This window comes from Phocoena sinus, chromosome 6, assembly GCF_008692025.1.
Source record: "Phocoena sinus isolate mPhoSin1 chromosome 6, mPhoSin1.pri, whole genome shotgun sequence".
NCBI classification, from domain to species: Eukaryota; Metazoa; Chordata; class Mammalia; order Artiodactyla; family Phocoenidae; genus Phocoena; species Phocoena sinus.
In genome coordinates this window covers 37,380,463-37,392,902 of record NC_045768.1, presented here as the reverse complement: position 1 = coordinate 37,392,902, position 12,440 = coordinate 37,380,463, and the positions used below count along the sequence as shown (strand labels likewise).

Here is a 12,440-nt window from a genome sequence, read left to right as displayed (position 1 = left end):
ATAGATTTTTCTTAAAAAAACAAAAAATTCCTGTGTGGCACAAAGATCTGTCCAAATTAATCTAAACACAGCAGTAACAAAACAAAGAGCTAGGTGTGGAGGCTTCCAGTGCAGAAAAAGGTCCTTTGGAGGGGAAGCCCAAAAAGATGATCAATACACTGACTTCCTGGGAGGGCAAAGGATGGGGATGGAGAATGCATTCCCTACTATGACATGAAATCAGTTAAACATTTCAAAAGGAAAGGGGGCTAAGAAAATAAGAAAGCGGAATAAGGCAAGGGTACCTTTTACCCATCTAAATTCCTAAGTAATTTCCTCAACAAAGTAGAAAGAAAACTTCCTTCCACTACCTTCTACAGAGCTGCACTGCTTTGGGACTGTCAAAGATTGTAGCCTTTAAAGCCCCCAGTGCATATTCCCTCTGGATTATCATGACTATGGGTTACAAGTTGAAGGAACTCACAGATGATTTTCTTTCAAGTTTACTGAATTTTCATGTTGGAAAGGGAGGAAGACACTTAGAAGTCTCAAATGGGGATCAAAGATTACCAAACATCCTCCATCTGATGTCAACGTGAACTGTTTTGTTGTCTTTTAATTGTGCACAGAGCCCGTCAACACAATTTGGCCCTGCCTGGTCACCCTTACCTAAAGCTTCTTGGAAAACACTCTCAAAAGGGGCACGCTGCACCACGGTAGAGGTGCCAAGACATTTTATGTGCCTGAAAATGAAAGGAATCCTCAAACAACACACACCCAATAAGCTAGCCTCCAAGTTAAAGCTCCATATGAACCACAGAATGCACTTCCCTACACTAATCTGTGGTCTCTTAACCACAGACACAGTCTCCTCTCAAGCCAGCTCAGCTTTGGTCCTTAGGGTAAAACGATGAGCACAAGTTAAAGATGTACCATATGAAGGAGGAAGTTGTAGGGAAAAGAGAAAAGAGAAAAAGGCCTTTGTGTTTCTGTAGTTCACCTCTTGAGACTATTTCCCCACCTACAGACTGAGACAGGATTACAATAACTCAGTAACTGAGGAGCCCACATGCAGATTAATTTTGTTTTGAGCTAAGTCTTAAGAATCAGTCTGAGCTCACCCAATAGATGCAAGAGGCCAGGTCATGGAGAGCCTTGACGGCCTTGTCAATAGATTGAATTTTCTTCTTTAGACATTATGGGGAGCTCTGGGAAGAACAGAAGGACACAATCGAAGTAACTTTGACATGATGTGTACAATGTATTGATATTTAAGATAGTGGAGGAAGAGAGAATCCTTTCCAAATTGAGTCACAGGGTCAGTTAAAGTGTTCGTTGCCTAGTTTTCTTTTGCAAAGGGAATAGAGTGCTCTAAAGAAGTAGGGAATAGATGTAGAAGAGACATGTCCACTTTCCAGGAAGTGTCTTTTTTATCTCACCCACTTTTCTGAAGCTGCACTGTTTTGGAGGATTCCTGTTCCTGAATTCATTCTTCTGTCAAGTCAGGTGACCCATTAGGTCATCAGAAGTAGCTTGAAAAATCGGGAACTTATGAGTTAGTTTCCATGATTCTCCCTTCTACTTGTTATGTAATATCAGTGGGTCTTTAAAAAGGATGAGGAAAAAAGAAAAGGGGAGCTGATGGGCCCAGGTAAGTGGACTTTCCTTAGAGAAGGAAGCCTTCGTGAAGCACGTGTGGCCTAGAAGGCAGTGTAGTCTCTGACGAATAGGAAAGGAGTAATCTCTGGTCTTTATTCTTCCTCTCCTGTGGCTTGCTGGAAGTGTCAGTTTCCTTTGGTGTATTGTTCTGGATTTGGTAGATAATCAAGCCTGGGATTGCAGTCATGGTTTTATTGTCCAGATCATGGTGACTTGTGAAAGGGCATTGGCCTCTTGGTGCCTCCAAATCTATGGCCATTGAGCATCCTGGTCCTGGCCTTAATTGCAGGCCTTAACTTGGCCTGACTTAACTTAGGCTCTGGGAAAGCCAGGGCTTGTTGGGCAAACACGTGGCCAAGACTGTATTACAAAATGGAAAGAGCTCAGCTACCAGGCCTTTGGGGTTTGCGGACTTATCCCAGATTCAGAGTGAACTCATGGAGCTTCTGAGGAAGGAACCCACTCTGTGTTCAGTCAGTTCAGATAGCCTGTTGGAGTGACCCTTGGTAACAAACAAAGCTGGTCTTGTGGCCCTGACCCTGCATGCAGACCACTTTGGAAAGGGGGGAAAGGGTGACTGAAATTCTCAGGTAGACTTTGTCCTTTGGTTTTTGTAGCCAAATCTGGATTCTCAACTGAAAAGCAGGGGCCAGCAAATACAGGAGGTAAGGATTCTGGGAGCTGGACTCTGTGAACTACCCAGTTGTTCAGAGGACATCTCCCTCCTCTCCATGTCCCATGAGGTTTAGCTGACTTACAACTGAATCTACTAACCTCTGTGCCCTTTTTTTCTGCTCTTTCTCTCCTTGCAGAAGGAAAGCGAGGAGCCCTTCAGGTTGTGCTCTGGCCCTTTAGGGCCCTTTTTGTTGTCAATTCTCTCCTCTCCCTCCTGAGCACAGTGTGTGTGTGTGTGTGTGTGTGTGTGTGTGTGTGTGCGCGCGCGCGCGCATATGTGCTTATGATCTGTGCCTCGTGAGCTTTGGCTCATGCAGCTAGTCTGTTTTTCCTGAAAGCAGTTTGTGTGCATGCTCCATGCTTGTGTGTGCTCCTGCAGACATCCCTGGAGCAGTGTGAGAATGTATGTGCCAGCACGGTGCACATTCAGTGTAGCATGTGTGTGCTTATACTTGTGCTCAGTTTGACTCCCCCAGATACTGATTGCCTTCCTCTTTTCCTACTTTGCACAGTGTGTGTCCATTTTCTACTTATTGCTGCAGATTGGCATATGCTGTAAACCCTTGCTGAGCCCAGCATGCATTCACATTTTGTATTTGAGAGCAGGAGCTTCTGTAGGCTTTTTGTACCTCTTGCCTGGGGCCTAAATGTGTGCTTCTGAGCAGGCTTCCTAGCCTCTCTGTGAGCACAAGCTTCTGTAGACCTGTGATGTGGTTTCCCCCTGCCATGTGAATGCATGGCATACTAACGCTCTGTGCCTCCAAGCACTGGTTCCTGAAGACAGTAAGGGTTTCTTTTGCCAGTGATTCGGGCCCTAGTGAATACTGAATCCTCCCCAAGATGGGTGTGTGCACATGTTCTGTAGCTCTGTGTGCAGGATCTGTGCTCACCTGTTTCCTCAGGTGCAAGTGGTATCTCTGAATGTACCTCCTATAGGCACTTTGTCTAGACCTCCTCTCATTCCCCTGGCCCTCCTTCTGTGCCCTGCGTGTGCATGCTCTATGCTGTGTCTGCAGGCTTCTGCAGACCCATTGTCCCCTCTAAGCACAGGAAATGTCTATGATCTGAGCCTGTGAACTCTGGCTGCCAAAGGCTTTTTGTGACTTTGTTTCCTTAAGCCCAGTGGTTTCTGGCAAACATCTAATTCTAGGTAGGAAATAAAGATCTGCTCAGTGCGGTGACTGTTTCCAAAGGGAGGATAAGTTCTGGTTGGTAGGATCTGGGGATTTAGGGATGGGCTACCCCTCACAAGAAGCTTAGGAGACTTAATTCAACCACTTCTGGCTGCCTTTTGGGCCTGGCCCTCCCTCTACCACATCATCCCACTCATAGAACCAGGGCAGCAGGCAGAAGCAGCGAAATGTGGTCATGAAGGGCTATAGGCAGTAGACAGATAGGCTTGATTAGAGTACAGGCAACCTGAGAAGGGTCTTACTGAAAAGGGTCTTCAATCTGAAGTTCATCTGAAGCCTGATGCTGATCCAGGGTCATTCTTACCCACTTTTACATCGCTCATTAACCTTTCCTACCTCTCCTTTTTGTACTCTCGCCTCATTTTGTCTGTAACTTCTCCCATCTTTAGCCCTCCCAAAACTTCGCCCCTGTCCAGAGCTTAACAGCTTATTACTTCTGCCTCCCTTGTTCTGGAGCTCATTTGCTCAGGATAGTTAGCTGGACCCAGGTCTCAGGAGGCAGGGAAGTTGTTGGGAGTGGAGGGGTACAAGGAGGGATGGGAAGCCCCAGGCCCGCTAGCTCTAGGTCTGTTGAGCCTAAACAGCATGGACCATTGGTTCTCTGGAGAGCCCTGGCAGCTTTGGAACTCTCTCTGTACACTGCTTGAAGGATTTGCTTTGGGTCTTTTTACAGAAACCTTTAAAGCGTGTTTTCTAACTGTTCCTTCCTTGAGTTATTTGGTGCCTCAATTTTCAACTTCTTATTGTAGAGCTCATAAAATTCACCAGAGTGATAATCCAAGTATCTAATCCTGGGTTCTCTTGTTAAATAGAGCTTATCAAATGTAGACTGTACTCAGTGTCAGTGAGTTAGAGCTTCAAGGAACCTAGGCCAAGTCAAATCACAAGATGAGATAGGAATCCAGAAAGACCAGGTCTGACGCTGGGGCAGCCAACAGAACTTAGGAATATAGCTGGAAGAAGACTGGCCTCCATGTGAAATTGTCCTTTTGCTTTAGTGAGGCGTGGAAGCCTGCATGGACCCTTCTCCTGGCTTTGGCTTACTATTATATATACCAGTGGGTTGTGTGAGGGGCTGTAAGTTCTGGCAGCTCTCACATTCCTAGTGGACCTTAGTCCTGGGATCTCTGTGAGCTTGGCCTTATATCCTCCCTATTCACTGGGGAGAAGGGAGGTGAAGTACCACTCATTTCAGCAGCCCGCTTGTTGCCCTGGCTGATCATGGAATTGGCTTACACATCAGGCTGGTTATGTCACCACGTGGTGTATGTGACCTACACTGCTCTGAGCTTCCTACTTTATTGCTCACTGCTTGACCAAAGAAATATGGCGATCTCCCATCTCTCCCAGGATCTAACTTTTTTTCCTCTCTCTCTCTTTAAAGATTGCAGATGATGGTGATACCTCTTTGCCCCAGTGGCTCCCAGAAGGGTAAGTGTTGTACCACAAGGTTTCTGTGGATCTTATGCAGTCTGTTATGCTGCTTCTAGTTTTTCCCCTGGGAAGCAGGAGAAACAGCTTCATCAGCTGGATTCTGGGGAAGGAAGAGATTCCACTGTAGAGACTGCTTGGTTCTCTGGGGCAGAAGACAGAAGTCTGCAGACTGATTCCTCAGAGACAGAAGAGAGAGCTTTGCAGGGGAGGGAACTTTGGGGCTCCCCTATCCTCACCTCTGGAATTTCTGATATATTGCATCATAGTGGTGATATACCCTTTATGTATGGGAATGAGGAAACTAGAAACACATCTGCGTTTAGAGACAGTTTCCTTCTATTCCACTGTTGATAGTGTTGCTGATTAGATTACTCCCTGGGCTCCATCCATCTTCAGCTGTTGTGAGTCATCTACTTATTCCATTCCACTGTAGTGAAGACGTAAGTAGCGTCCCGTAGGAGCTCTGTGTGTTCTGTCTGTCTGGGAGTTTCAGACCCATGTGATTGCACCAGAGAGGCATTTCAAACTGCTCAACTGCTGCCTATAACTCACTGACTGTGCTTGAGAGAGAAGAGCGCTTAAGCACCTGCGCCACCCACACCCCCACATACACTCCTCAGGAGCGTGAGAACCTTCCTTCCCTCCTTGTCCCACAAAGGCCTTCGGACATAGAAATGCTCAGTTGCTGCCTCCTCTTCCTCGTCACCAGGGAAGAGAAAAGATTAGATCATAAAGTTGTCTACTGTATTTTTAAATGCTCCTTTTCCTTGTGATTTGTTTTTTTTTATAGCAAGAGCTAAACATGTGAAAGAACCACCCTTCTTTTGTCAAAAGCTCACTTGTGTTGCAAAAAAAAACTTCTCTGCTTAAGGAGTGCATTTTATAGTTTTCAGAATTAGCCAAAAACTTGTGGTGCCCGTTGCTTCTTCAACAGCCCTTCTTCAGGGCTTTAGCTTTTTTCTTCAAATAATTTTAAAATCCATACATGCCAGTGGAACGTATCCAGGCTATTTTTAAATGGAGCCATGCAGTGATTTTCTAAATGCCTCCCTGTTGTCTTCTTTCCCTTCCTTCAGCTTAGTCCTTGGAAGTTGCCACAACTTTCGATCTACCGTTGGTGTGGTAGTCTCATTGAGAACAAAGTTCACTGCCTGTATTCAGGAAGCTAGATTATTAGAAATCAGCATATCGGGTTGCCTGTTCCAATTCCTGGCCTTGACCCAATTTGTGGCTCCATTTTTGGCCTATATAGCTGGCAGTACACACTTACTCTTCTGTGACATTTCTCTTTTCAGACCAGCTGTGGTGTACAACCCAGCCACCCTGCTTTCCCCACCTCGTTGCTTTCATTAAAACCAAGTACATGAGTTATTTTAATTGAAGCTCAGAATAGCTTCCAAAAGGTCAGAGAGGTTTTATAGTTCATCCCCCTCATTTTATGGAAGTGACACCAGGACCCAAAGAGAGGAAGGAAGTTTGGCAGAGGACATGTAGTGAACTAGTAGAAGAGTTGGGGATGAAATCCAGGTTATCTCAAGGTGAGAAGGGTGTTCTTTTGGGGAAATTCTCTGTATTTTTATTGCATATTGTTATGGAGGAACAGACAAACAACAACAAAATTAGTAAGTATAGAAAAGGTATAAAAGTTTTAGAAATCTCAAGTTTCTCCAGCTGTAATTTTTTCCTGGTCCCTGTTGATGTGACCATAGGGCTAGGCCAGACTCTGAGTCACTTTGCTGTTTCCTTCTTAAATGGTCTTTTTTCCCCCAAATGATCTTTTGGAAGTCTCTCATCCACTTCCCCTGCCTCCATTTGATTATGCAGGCTCCTCTTTCCGTGGAGACCCTTTTTCTTCAGGAGGCTTGGATAGACAGAACTGGTGACTCTTTTACTCAGGTTGGAGAAGGTCTCCTTCTACATGTTATTGTTTGTCAGTCTTGCTCACCTAGGCAGCAGCTCTTCTGTAGAGCTATTCCTGTGGGCTGTTCTAGCGCAGATCAGGAAAGACTTATCTTTAGTCTGGCCTGAGTGTAAGGAGGAGCTATCTTAACCACCAATTCCCACCTTGCTTTATGGAGCACAAGGGCCTTCAAATAAACAAAGGAGCCTTGGACTGGCACAGTGGGATAAAAGAGCTCTCAATCCTTGGCTAAAACCTCAGAAGGAGACACTGAGAGCAGATTCCATTGTTTGTCATCCCATGGCTTTATTTCACTCACTTTCTGTCCTCCTTACCCCTCTTAAAGGCACACGGTAGAGGTCAGTTCATCTTCCTCTGAGGAGAAGATGAGCAAGGAGGATGGAACATTGAACCTGCCAGTAACTCAAGGTGAGACTAAAGGTACTGATATATTTTCTTCTCTCCTCAGGCCAGCTGGAGGGCTCTATGGCATTGACAGCATGCCAGATCTACGCAGAAAGAAGCCATTGCCGCTTGTCAGCGATCTGGTGAGTAAGGACTCTTGTGAAGGCTTAGGCTGTAGCCTTGGGATATCCCCCATTGGGACTTGGCAAGCTTTCAGGACTGGAAGTGGGGCCTTTAGTGACAAGTATTAGTCTGATGATCAATCATTTAAAGCTTTACTGAGACTTAGTGATGGCTTCAGTAGGACCTTACATTACCTCACTCCCTTGTCAGAGCCCCAGGTTCTTCATTAGCTGAAGCTCCTACTAGAACATTTATAGCTTGGACCCTCAAAGGTGGGCTCCAGGGTCATCTTCTAGTTATCCATCTCCTCTAGGTATCTCTATGGCCTTCTCTGATGACCTGTAATGGAAACTTCCTCTGGTCCTGACCTAGATAATTGAAATTCGTGTGTGATGGGCATGACAAATGTGACTCCTTCTTGGAGGTCAAGTGAAGTCTCCCAAGGCATAGGTTTTCTAGACTATCTCTGTACCCTTGTGTCTAGCATTGGGAGGTAGTGATAACAATTTGTGGAGTTGAATTGAAACAGGCTTAGGAATTAAAGCTGATCTCAGACCTCCAGCATGACCAGAAGCTCCTATGTGGGCTCATACCTCCTAAGGCAGAATCAGCTCAAGGAATTTTCTGTAGTTTAGTGAGTAGTGGGGGGTAGAGTGGTACCCAGGTCATCTCAGAGTCCCAGAGCCAGATGTTCAGTAAGACTTGAACCCTTTTTCTTATTACCATTTTCTACTCCTATTTTCTTCTTTTTTTCTCCCTATTCAGTCTATTTTGTTTTTTCTATCCACTCCTTTTTTGATTTTTCCTCCATACTGTGCTCTTTTTTCTCCACCAGTTTCTCCCTACTTAATTGACTGAGTAGAAGTATCCTCTGCCATTTTCTCTTCATCATTTCTTTCTTTCCTTCTTCTTCCCCCTGCTATTTGTATATCTTTCCCTTTTTCCTTCTTTCTAATGCACCTCTTTTCCCACCAACTCTTCATCAAGCTGGTTGGATGAAGATAAATTCGGATGTCATCTCTTCTTTATTTTCATTGTCTTTCATCTCCTCTTTTTTCTCTTCTTCCTTTCTTTTCTTCCTACTTTTTCTCGTCTTCTCCCTCCTTGCTCACCAGCTGTTTTTTGTTTAACTGATTGGATAGCAGTATCTCATTCACTTCTTGTTTCCCCTCCTCTGTCTTTTAACCTTGCCCATATTTTGCATTATGGCACAACTCGCCTTCTAGGCCTTGGGCCCTGGTCAGCTGTCTGGGTTGAAGACAGTTTTTAGTGGATAGAGGCAGAGGGGGTTGGGACATGTTTCCTACTTTGGACTATAGGGAAGAAACCTCTCAGTTGTCTCTGAAAGCTTTCATGCCCTTGTGGGGCTTTAACATCATGTTGTTCCTTTCTCTGCTCTCCTCTGCACAGGCTATGGTAAGTGTCTCCAGAGCCCCTTTCTGTGCTTTATAAGAGTCCATATCCCAAGCACCTGGGCACATCCTAACTGTTCTGCCCGCTTAGGCTGATACAGTGACTTCTGTCTGCCTAGTGTCCCCTGCTTTAGGGAAACTATGTGCCTCTCCAGGGGCTGTCCCTGAAGCTTGGGCTTGGCAGATTCGTGGGCCTCTCTATATAAGAGCCTGGCTAGCAGGACATCATAGCTGTCACATTTAACCCCCTACCCTGCTTGATTTCAGTGAGGCTACATTGCCCCTTTCCCTCTCAAGTGCCCTGCTTTTTTGGGTTTTTGGCCTCCACAGCTTCCTGGGGTTGTGTGGGCAGGGGGTGGTACCAGAGAATAGAGGATATAGTACAGAATCATAGTTCCCAGTGATGGTTCTTGACTGTGACTCTGTCAGAGTTGTGTGTCTATCCTATTCTTCATGACCTGTTTTGGACTGTAATTCTAATCTTTTCATTTTCCTTTGCCTTCCTTTAAACAAGGAGTTTCTGTGGGGTCAGATACCAAAAAACTCTTTGGATGATAGGTACCCTGAGAGAAGTGCTGTTCTGTCATTGTTAGAACAGTCCCTTAGGGCCTTGGATTTGGATATTAACCTCAGCTTCTTATTACCTATTATCCATGGCAATCCCCTGTGAATGACAGTAAAAATAGAGAGAACATAGTGAGTTATCATCAAATAGCTTTGGTCACTGAAACTCCCTCCCCAGGACTTTGCCTAGCCCTTGATAGTAGCCAGGGCTGACAGCAAGTCTTCTCTCACAGTCATTGGTCCAGTCCCGGAAGGCGGGAATTACTTCTGCAATGGCTACACGCACCTCTCTCAAGGATGAAGAGCTGGTAAGTGACCCATGGGCTTTCAAGAGTCCACTGGCCTATGGTCCAGTGAACATCTCTGTAGCCAAACTTACCGGGAATTCAAAAGTGTTGGGCACACTCTGTTAATGAAACAGATAGCATCAAGTTTTCTACACTGCTCCCCGAGGCAAGGGTCCAGACCAGGAGTAAACCTTAATCTCACGTTGGAGTATGTGACCACCAATGTCAGGGTTTTATGGTAAGCCTAGTTCCCTTTGTTTCTCTAAAAAAGCCTGAATACTGGGACAAGGCTCAGGCCCAGCATTCAGGTCAGACCTATCTTGGATGACCAGGAGCACATGATGTGGAGGGCTTCTTTCTGCCAGGCTGGGCTGTGGGCTGGGCCAAGCTAAAGCATCTCCTCAATTGCCGGAGGAGAAACCGGGGTCTTGAGAGCCCTGCAAGGGTCTTAGTTCTGGTATCTCCCAGCAGAGAACTGAAGTTGCTGGTGGGTGATGGGATATATGTCTTTCAGAAATCCCATGTGTATAAGAAAACCCTGCAGGCCTTAATCTATCCCATCTCGTGCACCACACCCCACAACTTTGAGGTCTGGACGGCCACTACCCCAACCTACTGCTATGAGTGTGAAGGCCTGCTCTGGGGCATTGCCCGGCAGGGCATGCGCTGCAGCGAGTGTGGAGTCAAGTGTCACGAGAAGTGCCAGGACCTGCTCAATGCCGACTGCCTGCAGCGTGAGTCTCCCTGTGGGGTGATGGGTGGGAAACATGGGCAGCAGGGCCTCTCCAAAATAGTCTGACAACAAAGAGCTAGGGTGGCTGGGACATCATCCCTCTATTCTACCTGATTCTGAAGTTCTTTCCTTTTTAGAGAAAGTAGGGTCCTAAGTCAAGAGACATTGCCATTCCAAATAACAGGTCTTGTAGCACTCTCTTAAGCACCTTTAGGAAAAATCCGTTGAGCTTTCTGTGGTCCTCTGATGGAGATAAAAATCCCTTCTAGGATTCACATGATCCCAGAGGCTATGCTTGAGTATTGTACACACTATGGTGGCCATATTGCCCAAATGACTAGAGCATGTTTAATCAGCCCAAGTGACTAGAGCATGTTTAAAACTAATGAGAAGAGAGAGTTCTGTGAGGTTCTAGGCCTCATAGAGGAACCTCCTGAGGTCTAGACCCTAGGACTCAGGGAAGCTGAAATTTATTCCTTGATTATAGTTGGAGCATTTAGACAACAGTGCCAAGAACAGAAGTTTCAAATGGATTAGGCAGAGATCCAGATGGAGAATGTGCCAGGCTCCCATGGCCCTTGCTAAATATGTGACTTGTGCTGCCATCATAGAATGGGGAAAACAGGAGCAGGAAAAGCAACAAGTCTCTGTCACAGGAGGTGGTAGCACTCTAAGTTCTTATCTCCTTGCTCCACTCCTGCTGGGCTTGCACTGCTATAGCTAGACCCCAGGAAGAGCAGGGGTAGGGGATGTGGGATGTGGAAATGTATTTTCTTGCCCCTCCAGGTCTTCAGGTGTTACTCAGAGCCAAGCCATAGCAATGAAAACTTCAAGGATTGTGGTAGGAGAAAGGAAGGTTGTGTTTAGACTCACAAGCAGTTCATTGTCCCAAGGAAAGATATGTGACATAAAAGGGGCCCAGGAAGAAGCCTCAAGGAATTGTTGACTTAAAATGTCTTTCTTTGAAGAACGCTAGATTGGTGCCAGTGGCATGGCTATAGTAGACATGAAGAGACAGGCAGAACATAGCAGAAGTTGGGTGCTGGTGATGACTTTGCCCAAATCCATCATGAGGGGTGACAAGCACAGGTGCCAGCAGACGCCTGCTTTAATTGCAAGAACTAGCAACTGGCTGCATAGGCTGTTTGCTGGAAGCCTCTGAAATGGTGCTCTGTAGCCAGGGTGTCCATCTTCCCTTTAAGAGCCTTTCAGAGGTCCCGGTCCAGGTAAATAGCATTGCATGGGATATGCTAAATGGCAAGAGTAGGATGCAGCCCAGGTCATTTTTCATTTATCAGAAAATATCTTCTGACTAAGGCTTCTGTGAAGCACAGAGTGGAATTAAATGCCCTTCTGTAGGCTTCACTGGACAGAAAACCTGCTTTCCATTCTCCCGGGGTTAAGATGCAGATGTTGACCTTTGTCCTTTGCTCCAAGTTTTGTAGTTAAGGCCTAAGACTTTGGAGACTGGAGAGAGGTTAAGAGCCAGTCTGCAGGGTCAATAAAGGAAGGATGGGTCCTCTGCCCTGAGAAGCCTGGTTGGTGAAATACACTGGAGGAGTCTTTGTTCTGCCATAATCCTTAGGACAGCAGAGGAAGCTTACTGACCTTTGAGATGAGCTGGCTGGGGTCATGGCTGGTGAAAAAGACCCTTGGCCTTGCCAGGATAATAATGATGGTAACAATAATAGGGACTGTTTATTACTCAATAAATAAAGCATCTAGCCCAGTGCTAGATGGCAGGCACTGGGCTAGATGCTTTATATATGCTATCTAATATAATGCTTATTACAAATCCTGAGAGATAAGTGACACTTTCTTCTCTTAGAAGAAGCCTACTTACCCAGCAGGGAGTAGTGGAGTCAGGATTTGAACTCAAGTCTGTCTGATACCAAAGGCCATACTTTTCTCACCATACCACACTATTTTCTGAGATTAAAGACACTGGAGCTATGGGGCAGAACCCAGCTATGTGCTGTGACGAATTCTGAGATCTGTATCGTGGCTTGGCATTCGGATGAGATTGGTGGAGTTGTTGTGCCAATCCACAACCCCTCCTTGATAACTGGGATACCC

The 12,440-nt window shown here is 45.8% G+C and overlaps 1 protein-coding gene across 3 annotated transcripts in view; it reads left to right on the top strand.

Annotated features, from left to right (window-relative positions):
• UNC13B (unc-13 homolog B) overlaps positions 1-12,440 on the top strand; it is a 214,242-nt gene that overhangs the window by 171,754 nt on the left and 30,048 nt on the right. For 2 of the 3 annotated variants that reach the window (XM_032635442.1, XM_032635443.1), the window contains 4 exons: positions 4,891-4,937; positions 7,310-7,388; positions 9,578-9,652; positions 10,146-10,365. In XM_032635442.1, the coding sequence (XP_032491333.1) occupies positions 4,891-4,937; positions 7,310-7,388; positions 9,578-9,652; positions 10,146-10,365 (421 nt within the window). Of the gene's footprint in view, positions 1-2,450; positions 2,474-4,890; positions 4,938-7,309; positions 7,389-9,577; positions 9,653-10,145; positions 10,366-12,440 lie in introns of all 3 variants that reach the window. The other variant, XM_032635441.1, reaches the window with a different exon arrangement.